At 41.1% G+C, this 16,685-nt stretch overlaps 1 protein-coding gene across 1 annotated transcript in view; it reads left to right on the plus strand.

Moving 5' to 3' along the window:
* LOC122772635 (usherin-like) overlaps positions 1-16,685 on the plus strand; it is a 111,561-nt gene that overhangs the window by 12,679 nt on the left and 82,197 nt on the right. Inside the window, exons 6-10 of the mRNA XM_044030822.1 lie at positions 8,153-8,288; positions 12,069-12,132; positions 13,184-13,285; positions 13,495-13,684; positions 14,811-15,025. Of these exons, the coding sequence (XP_043886757.1) occupies positions 8,153-8,288; positions 12,069-12,132; positions 13,184-13,285; positions 13,495-13,684; positions 14,811-15,025 (707 nt within the window). The remainder of the gene's footprint in view (positions 1-8,152; positions 8,289-12,068; positions 12,133-13,183; positions 13,286-13,494; positions 13,685-14,810; positions 15,026-16,685) is intronic.

The following is a 16,685-nucleotide window of genomic DNA, read 5'->3' on the forward strand; positions in this document are numbered from 1 at the left end:
CCCTGCACAGAAAGAAAAAGACTTTAAGACTTATGGTCTTTATTAAAAGGTTGGCGTGTCACCTTATACACAGTTACCCCCCAACACACACACCCCTTATCTTTTTCCTCCTTGATTCTTTTCCCGAAGATGATTTTCTTCTTCCTTTTCCCCCAACCGTCTCTTCTTCTCTCTCCCTCTTATTGCCCTCCCCCCACCCTCTTTGTCCTTCCTGTCTTTCCCCTCATTTTCCTCATACACACCCCCCACTCTCTCTCTCTCTCTCTCACCCCTCTCCATCTCCCTGGGGACAATTTTCTTTTCTTAAATAAACTGTCATAGCTAGTGTTAAAATATGGGCCTTACACAGGGTGAGCACGGTAAGGCAAAGGCATGGGGCCCTGGGCTGGTATAAAACATGGATAATATGCTGTGAGAGGTAATTGCATCTTTTAGCGCTGGGATGAGTAGAACAAATGTGTCTCCTTCTCCTCCTCCCTCTCTTTTCTCCTCCTGCCTCTCTCTCTCTAGTCCTTTCTCCCTTCTACCTATCTCCTCCTTTACACACTGCAGCTTTGCTAATATGATGGACGGAATATTGGCTGTACATCAGAGCTGCTAACAGTTCACCGTGGGTTAGGGAGAGTACAGAGGGGGAGTGAAGATGGTGGGAGAGGCTCAGAGGGTGAATAACAAGGAGAAGGCAGTGTGATCACAGCTGAGTGAGAGAGAGAGAGAAAGAGGTGACAATGGCCCTGAAAGTGGAGAGCTGTGGACGCATAAAGTCACATCACACAGGAAAAATATCTGCAGGGCCTGGCCTGTATATGTGTGAACACAAACATCCACCAAAACTACTTTTTCTGGAACGGCTCCTGCTGATCTACCATCAGCATCTATACTGCCACAGTGAAGTAGTGCAGGAAGGAGTGTGTTCACCCAAGAGTCATGTTTCCATCAACCAATCCTGGCTGATTAAAACTTGTGTTAATCACAGGGTCATCTGACCTGGGAGCGAATGCCAATTGTATCTCATTGCAGATAAATATCCAAATGTTTTGTTTCTCCCTCTCTCTTATATTCTATAATGTTCTGCCTTTATTTCCACATTCACAGCTCCACTGGCTGTGGAATGAGGTGTGTTATCAGTGAGCAGTATGTCAGTCAGTCACAGGGCAGTGCAGCTCAAAGCTGAGGGGAGAGAGTTGGGTGAGACTGGATATGTGGGAGAAGAGTAGATGCAGTAGACGTTAAAGGAGCAACAAGGCGGGTAGAGTTCAAGAAAACAGGGAGGGAATGAGGACTTGCGAACATAAAGAGAGGGGGTAGCAGAGAAGATTATTGCTGTGTCTGAATTCATGGTATGGACCAGTGGAAACTGGCATATCATAAAGGCCTGTGTGTAACCCTGGCACCCATCACAAGTTATGGCAGAATGACAGAGGATGCTAAACTGTTGTCAGTGACTTTTTTTTTTCTTTTTCTTTTTAAATAAATGACTGCAAATGATGAAACCAATGTCTTAGGAATTCACGTTTGAATAGAGCTGCAACTAATGATTATTTTCATAATCAATTAATCTGTCGATTATTTTCTCGATTTATCGTTTTATGGAATTGATGATGTTCTCAAGTGTCTTGTTTTGTACACAAACCAGAATGATTCATATTTAATGATTTCTTTGTTATCCAGATCAAAGAAATAAAGAAAATACTCACATTTAAGAAGCGGAAGCAATCAGAAATCTTGTTTTAATCATGAAAAAAGCTTCAACCTGATGAATCGATTATCAAAATAGTTGTTGATTAATTTAGTAATCGAATCGATTAATAGATTAATTGTTTCAGCTCTTCTTCTGAATATATTATATATAATATTCTTCTGCTTTAGCCTTTGTGGTCAATTTAGACTCTAATACCGTATTTTCCGCACTATAAGGCGCACCTAAAAACCTAAAATTTTCTCAAAAGCCGACAGTGCGCCGTATAATCCGGTGCGCCTTATATATGGACCAATACGGTAAGCAGCCGCTGACTTCATTTTCCCCCGTAGAAGAAGAAGCGCGCGGTGCATGCTGGGATATATGACTGCGCGAGGCGCCGTTTCATTCATTTGTGTGTTTACGTACAGACCCCAACATGGCGCCTACTAAGAGACACGCCTACAACGCAGAGTTCAAACTCAAGGCGATCAGTCACGCAGTAGAACACGGAAATAGAGCAGCAGCCAGAGAATTTAACGTTAACGAATCAATGGTGCGGAAGTGGAGGAAGCAAGAAGACGACCTGCGCCAAGTAAAGAAAACTAAACAGAGTTTCCGAGGGAACAAGGCGAGATGGCTACCGTTGGAGGACAAACTCGAACAGTGGGTTGTTGAACAGAGAGCAGCAAGTAGAAGTGTCAGTACAATCACTATTCGAATGAAGGCAACAGCGCTAGCAAGCGAACTTAACATTGACGATTTTAAAGGCGGTCCTTCTTGGTGCTTTCGGTTCATGAAAAGACGTAATCTCTCCATCCGCACACGGACTACTGTTTCACAGCAACTGCCAAAAGACTACCAAGAAAAGCTGGCCACTTTCCGCGCATATTGCAAAAACAACATTACTGAAAAAAAGATCCGGCCAGAGCACATCACCAACATGGACGAGGTTCCACTCACCTTCGATATTCCTGTGAACCGCACTGTGGATAAAACGGGAGCACGCACGGTAAATGTTCGCACCACAGGGAATGAGAAGTCCTCCTTCACTGTGGTTCTCGCTTGCCAGGCTAATGGCCATAAACTTCCACCAATGGTTATTTTCAAGAGGAAGACCTTGCCAAAAGAAAACTTTCCAGCCGGCGTCGTCATCAAAGCTAACTCGAAGGGATGGATGGATGAAGAAAAGATGAGCGAGTGGTTGAGAGAAATTTACGTGAAGAGGCCGGGTGGCTTTTTTCACACAGCTCCGTCCCTATTGATCTACGACTCCATGCGCTCCCACATCACAGATGGTGTCAAAAAACAAGTGAAGCACACTAATTCAATACTCGCCGTCATTCCGGGTGGATTGACAAAAGAACTCCAGCCGCTAGATATTGGTGTCAACAGGGCATTCAAAGCCAGACTGCGAACTGCGTGGGAACAGTGGATGACAGAAGGCGAACACACGTTCACCAAGACAGGGAGACAGCGCCGGACGACATACGCCACTATCTGCCAGTGGATCGTAAATGCCTGGGCTGATATATCAGTCTCAACTGTGGTCCGAGCTTTCAGGAAGGCAGGAATTGTCACTGAACTGCTAGACAACAGCAGCGACACTGACTCGATTAGTGACGACGCCGACGAGACGGAGCCGGGCATGTTGGATCCCGTATTCGCCCAACTGTTTAATTCGGACACTGAAGAAGAAGAATTCGAGGGATTCGCGGATGAGGAATAACTTGTTAAAGTGAGCTTTACATGTTTATTTTGTGTGTTGTGTTGTGTGACATTAACGTTTGAGCAACGTTGAGTTATTTATATATTGTTATTGCTTTGCACTATTTCGAGTGTTACTATATTGTGGAGTAAACGGAGTTGTCAGAACGCTGGTTTGTAATCTGTAAATAAAGTTTGACTGACCTATCTGACTGTTTTGTTGACATTCCCTTTAGCGCAGCTCCATCTAATGAATGCATAACGTAACCCCAGCCTCTACTGTAGCGTCTATTCTATGCGCCTTATAATGCAGTGCGCCTTATATATGGACAAAGTTTTAAAATAGGCCATTCATTGAAGGTGCGCCTTATAATCCGGTGCGCCTTATAGTGCGGAAAATACGGTAATTAAAAGTTAAGTCAATTGTGACCTATAAATTAAAATGGTTCCAATCTGTGATTTTTATTCATATAATTTTTGTCTTTTTTGACAATATTTTCCAGTATTGGACATCAGATCTCCTTAATATTATTTGCCCTCTACCTGTCACTTCTCAGGCTCTTACATCTGCAGCTCTCTTACGCCTGTAAATATTTTCCAGCTTTACACTTTGCGCATCAGATAGCCGGATAATGGCTGGCAACTTTGAATAAAATATTTTTTTCTCAGGTAAATAAACGGGAATGCTTAAGTTTGACACTTGAGTTACGTGATTGACAGATGTCTCTGTGAAATACCCGGCACTCTACATCATGTCACGGCCTATCTAGCTTTTCATTATGGCAACAAAATAATTTCTTCTCCAATTCAGTTGCAGGATCTGACAACTAAACATGATTTTATTTTATTTTTTTGCGTATTTACCTCATTTTGCAGTAAGGTAATCCTGATGTTGACTGTTACATTTATTTATGTGTACTTGAAAATTAATCTCAAGCATCATTCAGTGTGTGTTTATATTCTTATGTTTGTCCATTTATGTTTACATTACAATTCTAACTTGTAACTCTCTCTGAGGGTTTTCTTTTTTTTAAAGTTTTCTTCAACTTTTTTGATACTTTTTTGATACTTTTGATACAACTTTTTTGACTTTTTTGGTTAACGACAGACAATGTTGCAGCGATTGGTCCTGTGAGGCGATCATGTCCAAATAGATTTGAATTGATTAAAGAAACAGGAAGTGTTGCTGCAGCTCACAGACACCTGATTTAAATCCTCACCTGAAGAAAGAACAGTGATTTTGTCTTCATACCAAATACACACTAAATTTGTTTGGCCTCAGGATCATTTATTTACCAACATGAGTGATGTTGGTACTCCATTAGATGTAATCTGATCAAATTTTACAGTTACGTGATATTAAGTGTCATGTATATTGTGATTTGGCCCAGTCCAAATAAGATTTAAATTATTTGAGTAAGTTAAGTAAAGACATAACTTGTTTTTTTATTGCATTCGGGCTAAAACATCTATTATTTTAGTTGATAACTAAATACATGCACTATTTTAATTTTAAGTAAGCTTTCTGATTTTTCAGAAAGCTTATTATTAATAAAATTATTAATAATACATTGGCCAAAACAAGACATTTGAGAACAGCATCTTTACCATGTTTGAGAAACATTTTCTGAAAAGTTATGGACCAAACAATTACTCGATTAATCGAGAAAATAATCGGACAGATGAATCGATTAAGAAAATAGCTCTACTTTGCAGGTGATCTCATTGAGCATCAAATTCGTTTTGCATTTAATGTGAATGCACCTTTTGAAGTCATCAACAATCCAATTTCATTGCTCTAGCTACATCATTATACATTTGTTAGATGGTTAATTCTGAAACTTATGACTTTTGAGTTATACAGATTAATCATTCTGCTTTTTTTCCAGTAGTTTTTCTCACTTTCGTGCTGTTTTCCTTCAAATCTTACAGTGCAGGCAGCTGTTATGTTCCAGCTTTATTTAATTATTATCAGTCATATTTTGTCTACAGCTCCACTGATTTTGGCCCAGTGTATAAAGTGAGCTTAGAAGAAACACTGCTGTCCACACTGTGTGCTGAGCCACGGCTTGGCAGGAGTGTGAAAATCGAGAAGAGCTTCATTCAAAATGCCAGGCTCACAGATCACTAAAAGCTTTCCACTCAGGGATTTCTGGGGCTTTTATAGAGGCTTAGGAGGTAACAGTGCCAGCGGGGTGGGCACTGCCCAGGGACGCGTCGCTTCAAAGCACAGAAGCGTTTACAAAGTTGGAGGAAATGATTTAATAAGGAAATAATTTATTGTAATTGTAGTGACTGTAGATGGTGTTAATGCCAAATTGTACATCCACCAGTCACAGAATGGCAGACTTTACAAAATAAGAGTAAAACAGACTTAACTTTGGTCGTGGCTTTGTCGGAATGCAGAGGGAGAACGTTTCTAATCGTAGGCCAGACACTAATGGAGTGATGAGTGGTGGCAGGGACCACAGGTGCTTAAGATTCAGTATCCGACCTGTCCCAGGATCGAACCCTGAATCATCTCACCTTTCAGTTTCCACTGCAAGTTTGAGTGAGGGTTCCAAAGGGTCTACTGTAACACACTGTACTTCATAAACTGCCACTTCATATTAAAACAGAACTAAATCTTTTAAATAGTAAATAAAAGTTGTCATTACCTGTGGGCTCAGTGTATATCTGTGGGACCAGCTTTACTTAAAGGGCCTTAAGCAATTACACATCTGTAAGAAAAGAAAAGAAAAGGATGGATGGAGTTTAAAGTAGTCATTTCCTCTCCTCTGGACTTAGTGGACACCATTTAAATGAGACTAGTTATCAACACGAAAGCATTCTCTCGACTCTTCTTGCCTCCGTTCTCAAAACCACTGTGATGTTACGCCGACAAAGGGAGGTAAAGGTAAGGAGGAGATAAAGTACAGATGGACAGGGAAAATGAAACTTGGAGGGAAAGTGTTTGTGAAAGCCAACAAAGGGGAGTTGGCAGTGTTTCAAAAGTGCACGTGGCAGCTCAGGAGGATGAATCGCTTCAGGATTCATTTACATCAGGCCTGACAACTGCCTCTCATCTCCCCAAGAGTCGCACAGCTCTCTGGCTTAGAGATTCCCGAAGAAGGTCCTTCTTCCTCTTTCTCACTCGCTTACACTTTCTTTTCTTTTTTTCTTCCTCCTGTCTCTTTTTTCCCCCCCTTATTCTCTCATGCGCTCTCTCTTGTGCTCTAAAGCGCTTGCCAGTCTTCAATCAGCCATCATGAAAGTGTCTGTCTGGGCGTCTTAACTATCCTCTGAGAGGCAGACACTTGTCTGCACCTACCTTCATCCCCTTAAGGCGTTTTGGGACTTGGACTTATTTCCCTCCTCACACCTTTTTAACTTCCCTAAAGAGCTGACAACAAGTGAGAGCGACAGGGCGAGATAAACATGAGGGAGAAAAAAAGAGACAGGGAGGAGGAGGAGGATGATGATGACGAGAGCAGCGAGTGGCTGTCTAAGAGGGACAAGAAGGTAAAGATGGTTATGAAAAATAGGTAGAGAGGGAGCAAATAAAGAGGAGGCTCAAAAATGGGGAAAAAACGGTGATGAACGAAATGACTTGGTGAAGGGGAGAGAGGACACGACAAAGAGGACCAGAGTGGAAGAGAAGCAAGGAAGAAGAAGGAGAGGGGGGACTCTTGTAAGACGTTTATCAGTCGTCCCACAGAGTGTTTCCCAAACACAGGATTTGGAGATGGGGTAAGGGGAGAGAGTGGGACAGGGCACATTAAAGTTTTTTTTGCTGGGGTAGGGGCCTCTTATGGAAGTATATCTTTCTTTTTTGCCCGAGTTTGATGTTACAGGGAGCTTCCTCCCACTTTGACGGCGTTGTCTGCTTTGCAGTTTTTAATATTCATGCGGTAGATCGGTAACAGCGAGCCGAGTGGAGGTTTTTTGGTCAAACAGAAAGCTAATTTGCGGCTGAGGCGCTTTAGCCCGAGGCTCTTTCTGCTACTGGGGAAATGAGCTGGAAGATTAGCTGTATGTATAATTCAGACACACATGGTCACACACTGGCATGCATAGTGTGTGCATACATTTTTATAACAAGATGCAGATATGGACATGCAGAGCAGGTGGCTGAGAGTAAACTACGGCTTGGTCGTCTTCGCTGCTGCATCGCTGCGCCCCCATGAGACTTGGGCTCATGATGAAACGTAGGCCGTTAATATAAATCCGGTGTTGTCTCATGTCAAATTTGATTTAAAAATTTGATAATGCGTTTTTTGTCTTCCTTCAAAATTCTTTTCTTAATCCAAAGAAAATCTTACTTCTTCCTCACATTCATGCTACTAAAAGGCACAGAAAAGTAATTTAATGTCAAGCTTATTCTATAAACTATATTAGGCAGGATCACTACAAAAATTGTGAATTTTTTCATCTCGTCTCCACGTCAACTAAGAGTCCTGAGCATGGATTCATGCTACTTGTGAGGCCCAATTCAATCCTTACATCTCTAAAATGCTGTATTTGATGGTCTGTGATGCTGACATGTGTTATATTGCGACTCAATTTAAGACTTTTTGTATTTGTTGCCAATACCTAAAGAGCGACCTTTCCTTTGTAGGACATGTAGCTGCGTCAACTTAGTAGAACAGCCAATAGAATCACCCTCTCTCACAGTCACAGTCATGTGTTCTATTATGGTCCAGATTTCTGCACATCTAGAAAAAAGAGCCTACATAGGCTATAGTTTTTACTCACAGTAAAACAGTAAAACTTTTGACTGACTTCCAGGTCCACGACAGACGTGTCAGTCTTTTCCTGAATGGGCTGGAGGAGGATGGGACACCGTTTGGCACACAATCTCTGAGCGCCAGACTCTTTGACATCATCGAGGATGGAGCCATGTGGGTGGGACTAAGCTCTAACGGTAAAGTCCTATTTTTTTTTCTACACAAAATGTATAAACCTTTGTTTATGAACATGAGGTGATATAAATCAGGTCGGATCTTCCAAAAAATGTATCTATTCTGGTTTAAATGGTTTCAAAATGCTGGTTGCCACCTCTTATTCAATTTTCAGTTTCATGTTTCTAATCACACTTAAAAATGCAGCAAAACCCTTCAACATTGACCCAGAAATTTGCTCAACATCAACCATCCTCAACAGGAACCAGTGTCTGTTTTGTTTTTCCTCCAATTGAAGAAAAATTTGCTTCTAATTTATTATGTCTGTATATCTTAGTATGGTGTCAATGGCTCCTCCGTCTTTATTTTTCCTCCCAGCCTTTTATTCCCGTTCAGCTACACATCTGTGATTGATTGGCGGTGCCTGGGAGCCGTCTCAGAGTCAATAGCAGAGAAATTGAGAGAAAAATGATATCCGTTCATCTCCTGTGTGATAAACGAGTGTTTTTCTTCTCGTTTATCAGGCATTGATCTCTAGTTCACCGCAGGTAGCATCTGATCAGCTGAAGATCACATCAGAGGGCATGATCAATACAAATGATCGGCTCAGGGGAGAGCTTGTGGCTGTGTGTTTGTGTGTGTGTGTGTGTGTGTGTGTGGAGGGGGGGTTTGAAACTGGGGATGTGTCTGGAATTCTGATCAGTGGATTGATTATGCGAATGCTGATCAGATGTATTGATTCACAACTACATCTGTTTTTGGAGGGCTCCCTGTTGACTGAAAACAGTGTGTATGAGAAGCACAATGAGAAGATCACCAAATGTAATTTTTCATTATTTTATTTCTTTCCTATTTGCTGAAGATTTTCCTCACGCACCAATAGCGATCAATAACTGATCTTTTTAAGAAGCTGTTGTCTGTACTATAATCAAAAAATGTAACAATTTCATTCAGAAAATAGGAGAGAGGGGGTTGATTGCAAAACATGGCATACACATCTTTATTTTAATTTGACCATTTGTATCGTATGGAGCTCCGGTAGCTGACATCACACAACCAAGGTAATGCTCCTTGGCAGGATAAAAATAATAATACCTTTCATTTATAAAGTGCTTTTCATTAACTCAAAGCCTTGAGGAGTGATTTGAATGAGGAAAGGTCAGAACAGTCACCTATGGGTTGGGGTAGTGAGTTCCAGAGGGAGGGGGCTGCAATGGAGAAGGCTCTGTCTCCCCAGCTTTTGTGCTTGGTCCCTGGGTGGTGGCTGTAGTAGGTTGGTGTCTGAGGACCAGAGGCCGCGGGACAGTGTGTACGGGTGGAGAAGTTCTCTGAGATGAGAGAGGGTCTGGTTATAGAGGACTTTGAAGGAGAGGAGTAAGACTTTGAACTGGATATGTTGTGGGATGGGAAGCCCCAGTGACTATGCTGTTCACCTCTATAGATCTATAAATCAGGCAATATGTCCCAACTTGTCTCTTCGCCAGTCTGTATCATCATGAAAGTGAAGATTGTAGATGCCAAAACCGTCAGAGACAGGCTAACTGGAGAGCATTTTACCGGACCCCTGCAGAATCAGAGATTCAGTTCTCTCTGTAAATGCTGGACTCAGTCTAAGTGACATACAAGTCTGTGCAGCAATTATTTACACGACACTGTCAGTTGCTAATGCTCATGTGATGCTCATGCATGACACTTACCACTTGTCTAGTGACAACAACACTATTTTTAGCCGTGAATCACAAAGCCACATTGCTTCCATTTGTTTCCATCCAGGCTCTTGTAAACTTTCAGTGACTCTCTGGAGTAAGATGAAGGGAACTTAATCAGGAAGTTGAAGATGTCAGGTATACTGCGGTTCCGCAATAATGTCCGGCTGTTTCCAAACATGCCGGGGGCATGATAAGTATCAGATATATTCACTCTGTCAAGCTTTATGAAATATCGATGGATTTAAAATGTACAGTGAACTCTGGCAGGTTGGATCCAGCACCAGTCCTGTTTATTTTTGCATGGGGAGACGTCACGTCAGGGACTCCAATACATTCACACTTAATTAATGGATTTAATGTGTTTTCGGTTTCAATTCATTGGCATTCCACACAAAAAAAAAGACGAAAGGGAAAATCCTTCTCTGCGTTTAACCCATCCTCTACTAGACACCTTCCTAGAATTAGGAATGAGAGCAACAGGCCTGGTGGGGACTCTAACTGGCACCCCTCTGGTTACAAGCCAAGTTCCCTTTCCACTTGGCCATGGGCTGCATGTAGTTTGCCTGGGTTTAATAAAATTTAAGATATATAACCTGTTTTATTAAAATACAGTTGCTGTTGCATCAGTAATAATAATTAATCACCTTTAGATAATTCAGGAATGGAATCTATTTTACAACTTCAAGGAAATGGTAAAATCCTCATGGGGACAAAAAAAAATTCAAATACAAAGCCTGATCCTGTGGTGTCATGAGTTTAAATAACATAAAAACAAAGAGGATGAATTTGAGAGGGATGGTTGAAACACAGAGAAAAGACAGAGACCTACAGAGAGAAGAGAGAATTAAGGCTTATACCTTGCATCATCCCTGTAACAATAGAGAGAGTGCTTTTCAGAGGAAGGCATAATCCCATTTCCACACGCTAAAGAAATCCTGAGCCAAAGCCCGAGGCTGCACAGCCACACACTTTTCCAACACACTCAGATCCCATAACACTCACTCGCTCACTCATGTGCTGTTTTACACACTCAAAAACCCCCAAACACACACACACACTGTAGTTGGCCCAAACATTAGAAAAGCCTCTCTCAGATGCAAAAACATTTTTTTTTACACACGCAGGAAAGCTGAAGACACATATGCACACAAAGGTAGACATGGCACCGGTTCTGTCCATGTTTCAAATACTTTGGACCACCGTCTTTGTGGGTGTCTCTTATTTGGGTTTGCGTCTCACACAGTCACATGCTGTATATGTGGTCCTATAATGAGATTCCTTGGTTCATGCATGTGTTATGGGGACACTCTTTAGTCACAGTGTTTTGCAGTCTCCTAGAGTGGGACTCGCTTAGTGCCACTCTAGGAGAAGTTACATTTTTAACTTCACTGAAATTTGCATTGCCAACCACTGATTCGTCTGCACCAGACCACCATGTAACACAAACTTACTTGTGAAGGCAGCAGTAGACGACAGCTCCTGTGTTCTGTGAGGTTCAAATGCAATTTCTGTGGACTCCATGGCATGAGAGAATGAGTTATACGCAATTACACAAATTTTCTGTATCCTGACTGCTCGCCTACTTCTCTACACCGGGAGCGTACCCACAGTCACCTGTATGAAACATATTGACTGAGTACTTCAGAAGTCTTTTACTTTTACTTTCTTCTTTTCTAAATTTAAAGTAAGTTCAAACAGTTGGTGAATACAAGATATTCCGACATTATCCTCGAAGCTCCTTAGCTTTACGGTTTTTAAACTGGTTAAAATTTTCCAGTAAAGGAGAGAAAAATAATTGTGGTTTATACCTTGTTATCCCGGGACAAGCCTATTTTGTCTTGGTCTTAAATGAAGCCCTTTCAAATCTTTTTAGAGGATCAAAGCAACAGATTCTCATCAGCTTCTTCTTTCTTTTTTTTTTCCCCGCATGAACTCTGTCATTTTAAGCACCCGTGAGTAGCCTCACTTAGCCGGTGTCAAGAAACTGATAAGATAATCTACTAAATACTGTGAAATCCTCTCGCTCACTTTCTTCGAGTAAAACCCATTAACACATTCTTGATGCCCCCCCCCCCTCTTTTTCCATCTCTCCAGGCTCCAATCAGTTTATTGGGTGGATGCAGGACTTTAGATTTTATCCTGCCACTCTGACCAACAGGTGAGTTGGATGGACTGAGACAGAGTAACATGTAATGAGCAGCATTCTGCAGAGAACAAGGGGGTGTATCACTGAATGACCAAAGGGAACGAATACTGTGAATGACGAGGTTTATTTGGAAGATGGAAGGTGAACCGTGATTTACACAGCCAGAGCAGAGGAAGTCAAACTTCTAAATTAAAGCAATAAGGAGACGAGAGCAATATGGAGTGACGAAACAAAAGGATAGTGAGAGGGAAGAGGAGTAATCCTTGCATCTGGTGATCCATACTGCTTCCAGAGGACTCTCCTGAGAACTCAATACGAGGCAATTAGTGTTTATTTTCTAGTCATGTAGTGCACACAATAAGGACTTGGAGCTTACACGTTTGTCTAATCAAGATTGGGGTTAGACAGAATGAGTGATTGATGCCTTTAATATTTTTACACTTGTAACTCTCACTGCACAGATGAGACTAAGAAGGATGTCTCATAAAAAATTATTCAAGGTTTAAAGCTGGGGTATGCGGGATCACCAGGAAAAACAGCTGATTGTTGAGTTTCATCCCCAGGTCGGGTCATAAAAATACTAACGCTTTAGGATGTGATGAGCAAGGACAGAGGACATGCACAAGTTTAGTTCTCTCTCAAATCACTTGATCTGCATTATAAAACACGCTCAAAGGTTATTAATATAATTATGGAATTATTTATCTTTAACGTCACCTCCTGCTTTATCTTCTCTAAACATGGCGTCGTTTCAAGAAATGCCTTCATCAACACTGTTTGAAATAAAGCGTTATTTGCATTCAAATGTATACAAGCACAAAGACAAGCCAGGGTGACTAAGGAAAGATAATAAAATTAATCATTAACCCAATAGACCAAACAAACTCCTAACACACGTGACAACAAATGCAAGAGCAAGAGAGCCGGGGCTATGTTGTGATCATTTTCCAAAAATAGCATTTTATGGCTCTCAAAATGCCGGTTCTGCGTGGGTAAAAATGGCAAAAAACGCCACAAACGTTTGCAGATAATACACAAGTGTGTTTTTGTTTTGTTTAAACAGGGAAGTAGTGGAGTTGTATTCAGGAGTCCTGCCTGAACTTCATGCCCAGCCAGAGTGTCGCTGTCCTCCCAGTCACCCCCGGGTTCACCCTTTAGTTGAGAGGTACAGTATGACATGGATGACATATGCAGTATGTTATGTTTATTGAACGTATTGGGTTTGCATTTTGGTCACTTACTCCTTCAACTAAAAAATGTACAAAAACTTGCAGACTTGCATAATTTGTTGAAAAACCAGTTTGATCACAGTTGTATTCATTTGAAGTGTTTGTTTGTTGTATACTGTGCCTAAAATATGTCACTGTTCCCCAGGTATTGCATTCCTAACGCTGTTGAGGACACCACCAATGACCGAGTGTTGAGACTGAACCTCAATGCTCATGCACTCAGTTATGTCAATGATCAGGACATGGGCACGGCGTGGCTTTCTAAGGTCATGACAACACAGGAACTGGATGAAGGAGTCACAGTTACTGTAGATTTGGCCAATGGACAATACCAGGTAATATTCTTTCCTTCTTTGCTGCTCTAATAACAATATATGAAGTGACAAAGGATTCATATGTGGAAGTATAGTATTATCTTGGTTAAACTAATAGACTATAAAGTCATACTCACTGATGCTCAATCAGTAACAGAGGTATTTGAAATAATGGTGTCATATCTAATTTATTCTTATTTATTATTTAGATGGCGAAACATTATCCGTTGCAGGTCTTGAGCCAATGTCTATATTATTATGATTGTCTAAATTGTGCATCTGCTCACTTCTCATTGTGAAATGAAGTGCTGCAAATAGCAATTATTTTCTTAATCTGTTGATTATTTTCTCAATTAATTGATTAGTTATTTGGTCCCTAAAATGTATTTCCCAGACCTTGAAATGTCTTGTTTTGTCCACAAACCAAAATCGTCTTTGTTATATAGCAAAGAAACTAGAATTTGATCTTATCCAAGAAGCTAATCAGATTAGTAATCGCTTAATTGTTGAAATTTAGTGGAGAATTTAGTTTAACTACAAATACATCACCATATCCATCTGCCTGTACCTGTGTTTGCTGCAGACAGTAGTTTCATCTCTCCAGAGTTAGTTAGAGAGAGAGAGAGAGGGAGGGAGAGATTGCTGGATTTGGGCATCGTCGACACTGAGGTTGTCAAAAGACTCATCCCTGTCCTCTCTGAAGTCTGTGTGTGAGCATGGGCAGGATTTTGGGAGATGTCCTGACGAAGTCACTCAACTCGCCAGATAAAAGCCCACTGTGTGTGTGAGAGCAGTGCCGGTGGCTTAATGCACTCCCTGCTGTGTAACCCACTGTCCCAGACGGCACTGTAGTGGGACAGATAACACTTAGCACACACTCAGTATGTTTCCATGCACACTTAAGTTGAGCTATGGTTGTTTGTAGCTCACACGCACATGATTTGTATGAATTGTCTGTGTTTTTGTGTGTTTGTTATGTGAGGGATACATTTTCAACAAAACTATATATTACACTTTTTGGTTATTCATACACCAGATTAGCACATTTGCAAAGCAAATTTTGATCAGCACTTTTTTGCAGTGTTAAAAAAAGTCTTGTTTCACACACATTTCCTGCTGACTTGTACTGTACCTTTGTCTTCTCCAGGTTTTCTATGTCATAGTTAAGTTTGCAGGCCTCCTGCCTGAATCAGTTCTCATCCAAAGGCGGAGGATTGACCTCACAGAGCCTGAAAATGAAAGCACCAAAGAACAACCCTGGTTAGACTGGCAATACATGGCCAGAAACTGCAGTGTGTTTGAGATGAGGAACAACAGCCCCTTACTGACGCCAGACTCAGTCAACTGTCTGCAGCTACCCAGGTTGGTAAGATGTGTGAATGCAGTAAAGGGGTAAAAAGTGACTTTCCTTACATTTTGTTTTCATATTCAACGTCTGGCAAGTTCTGTGGTTGATTACTCAAACTCTGTGGACTTAAAGTGCTGATGTACGGTGGCCCGGAAGTGTAAGCCATTATTACAAAACGTGAAAGACCTTTACAAGTCCCCAAACAAATTTACAAAAGCCACAGTCCTTATGTGACGGTACGAATTTTAGATACTTTATTAATCCCCTTAGGGAAATTATTCTCTGCATTTTGACCCATCCTAGAATTAGGAGCAATGACTGCCACACTGAGTAGCACCTGGGGAGCATTGGTGGTTGGGTACCTTGCTCAGGGGTACCCCAGCCCTTTTTTTTGGCCGGGTGGGGATTTGAACCGGCGACCCTCTGGTTACAAGTCAAGTTCCCTAACATACAAACTGCCAAGATGAGGCTTGTGGAATGACATTAAAACATTCAGTTATATTTTATAGAATTAAATAAAACAGTGAATGTTATGCAAAAGTTGATCTTTGATCTTTGCTTTTATTTTAAAAGCCAGGTTGAAAGGAAGTGGTGCCTTATAAGACTGGCAGATTGATTCTTGTGTATGCAGAAAAAAATCGTCCGGTCAACTCGCAGAACAGTATCAGTGAAATTTGTTTTCAAAAATGTAAATTTTGGCCCATGGCCAAGAGGAAAGGAATTGGACTTGTGTCCAGAAAGTCGCTGGTTCAAGGGCTGGGGTGCCCCTGAGCACCCAATCCCCCATTTCCCCCATGCAGTTTGCGTATGACCACCACTGGTGTGTAATAAGGATGGGTTAAATGCAGAGATTAAATTAACTATCACTTATTGGTGTGTGTACAAAATGACTAATTCATTCATTCATTCATTTCCTTTCTGTGAGAATTGTGTTTCACATTTTGTTTTTCGGAAATATGAATTTGTCTCAAGCTTCATAAAAGTGTTATACTGTGTATATATACAGTAGTAAAATAAGTACCGTATAAGAGAAACAAGTCAAAAGATATAGTTCAACCATCATAACCATTAGCACACATCACACACACACACACACACACACACACACACACACACACACACACACATATTCTCTCATTAATGCAGTAACCACCTGCAGCGTTGCCTTGGCTCATGACCGCAAACATGACGGCAATTGGCACCAGAAATGGATCTGGAATATAAACACACACACACACAAACACAATCTCACACACTAAATCCTGGCATCACTGCTCGTATCAAGGCTTAGGTTGGCACTAGATAGTATAGGTATGAATAGATCACAGATAATTAAGTCACCGCTTTCATTTGTCATTTGACTGACAAATGATATCACACACATCCGTTCCCTGGCACAGTTATAAGTGTTAGTTAAATTGGCATGAAGAGCAATAGAAGCTGACACTGGCAACACAATAAAACACTCCGTGACATAAGCAGTTGATAATTGTGCTGCTTTTTTTTCCATCATTGGAAAATTAATTAAGTCCTGAAAGAACAGCTCCGTGATTCCATGTGAATCACAGTTTTACTGTTTGTGATTTTTAATCCTTTCAATGCTGCAGAAAAAACCCCAACCTTGAATATATTTGTTGCTGTACTTGCCTTATTAATTTAATGCTAATAGTTAGT

Source organism: Solea senegalensis, linkage group LG7 (genome assembly GCF_019176455.1).
Source record: "Solea senegalensis isolate Sse05_10M linkage group LG7, IFAPA_SoseM_1, whole genome shotgun sequence".
Classification (NCBI taxonomy): Eukaryota; Metazoa; Chordata; class Actinopteri; order Pleuronectiformes; family Soleidae; genus Solea; species Solea senegalensis.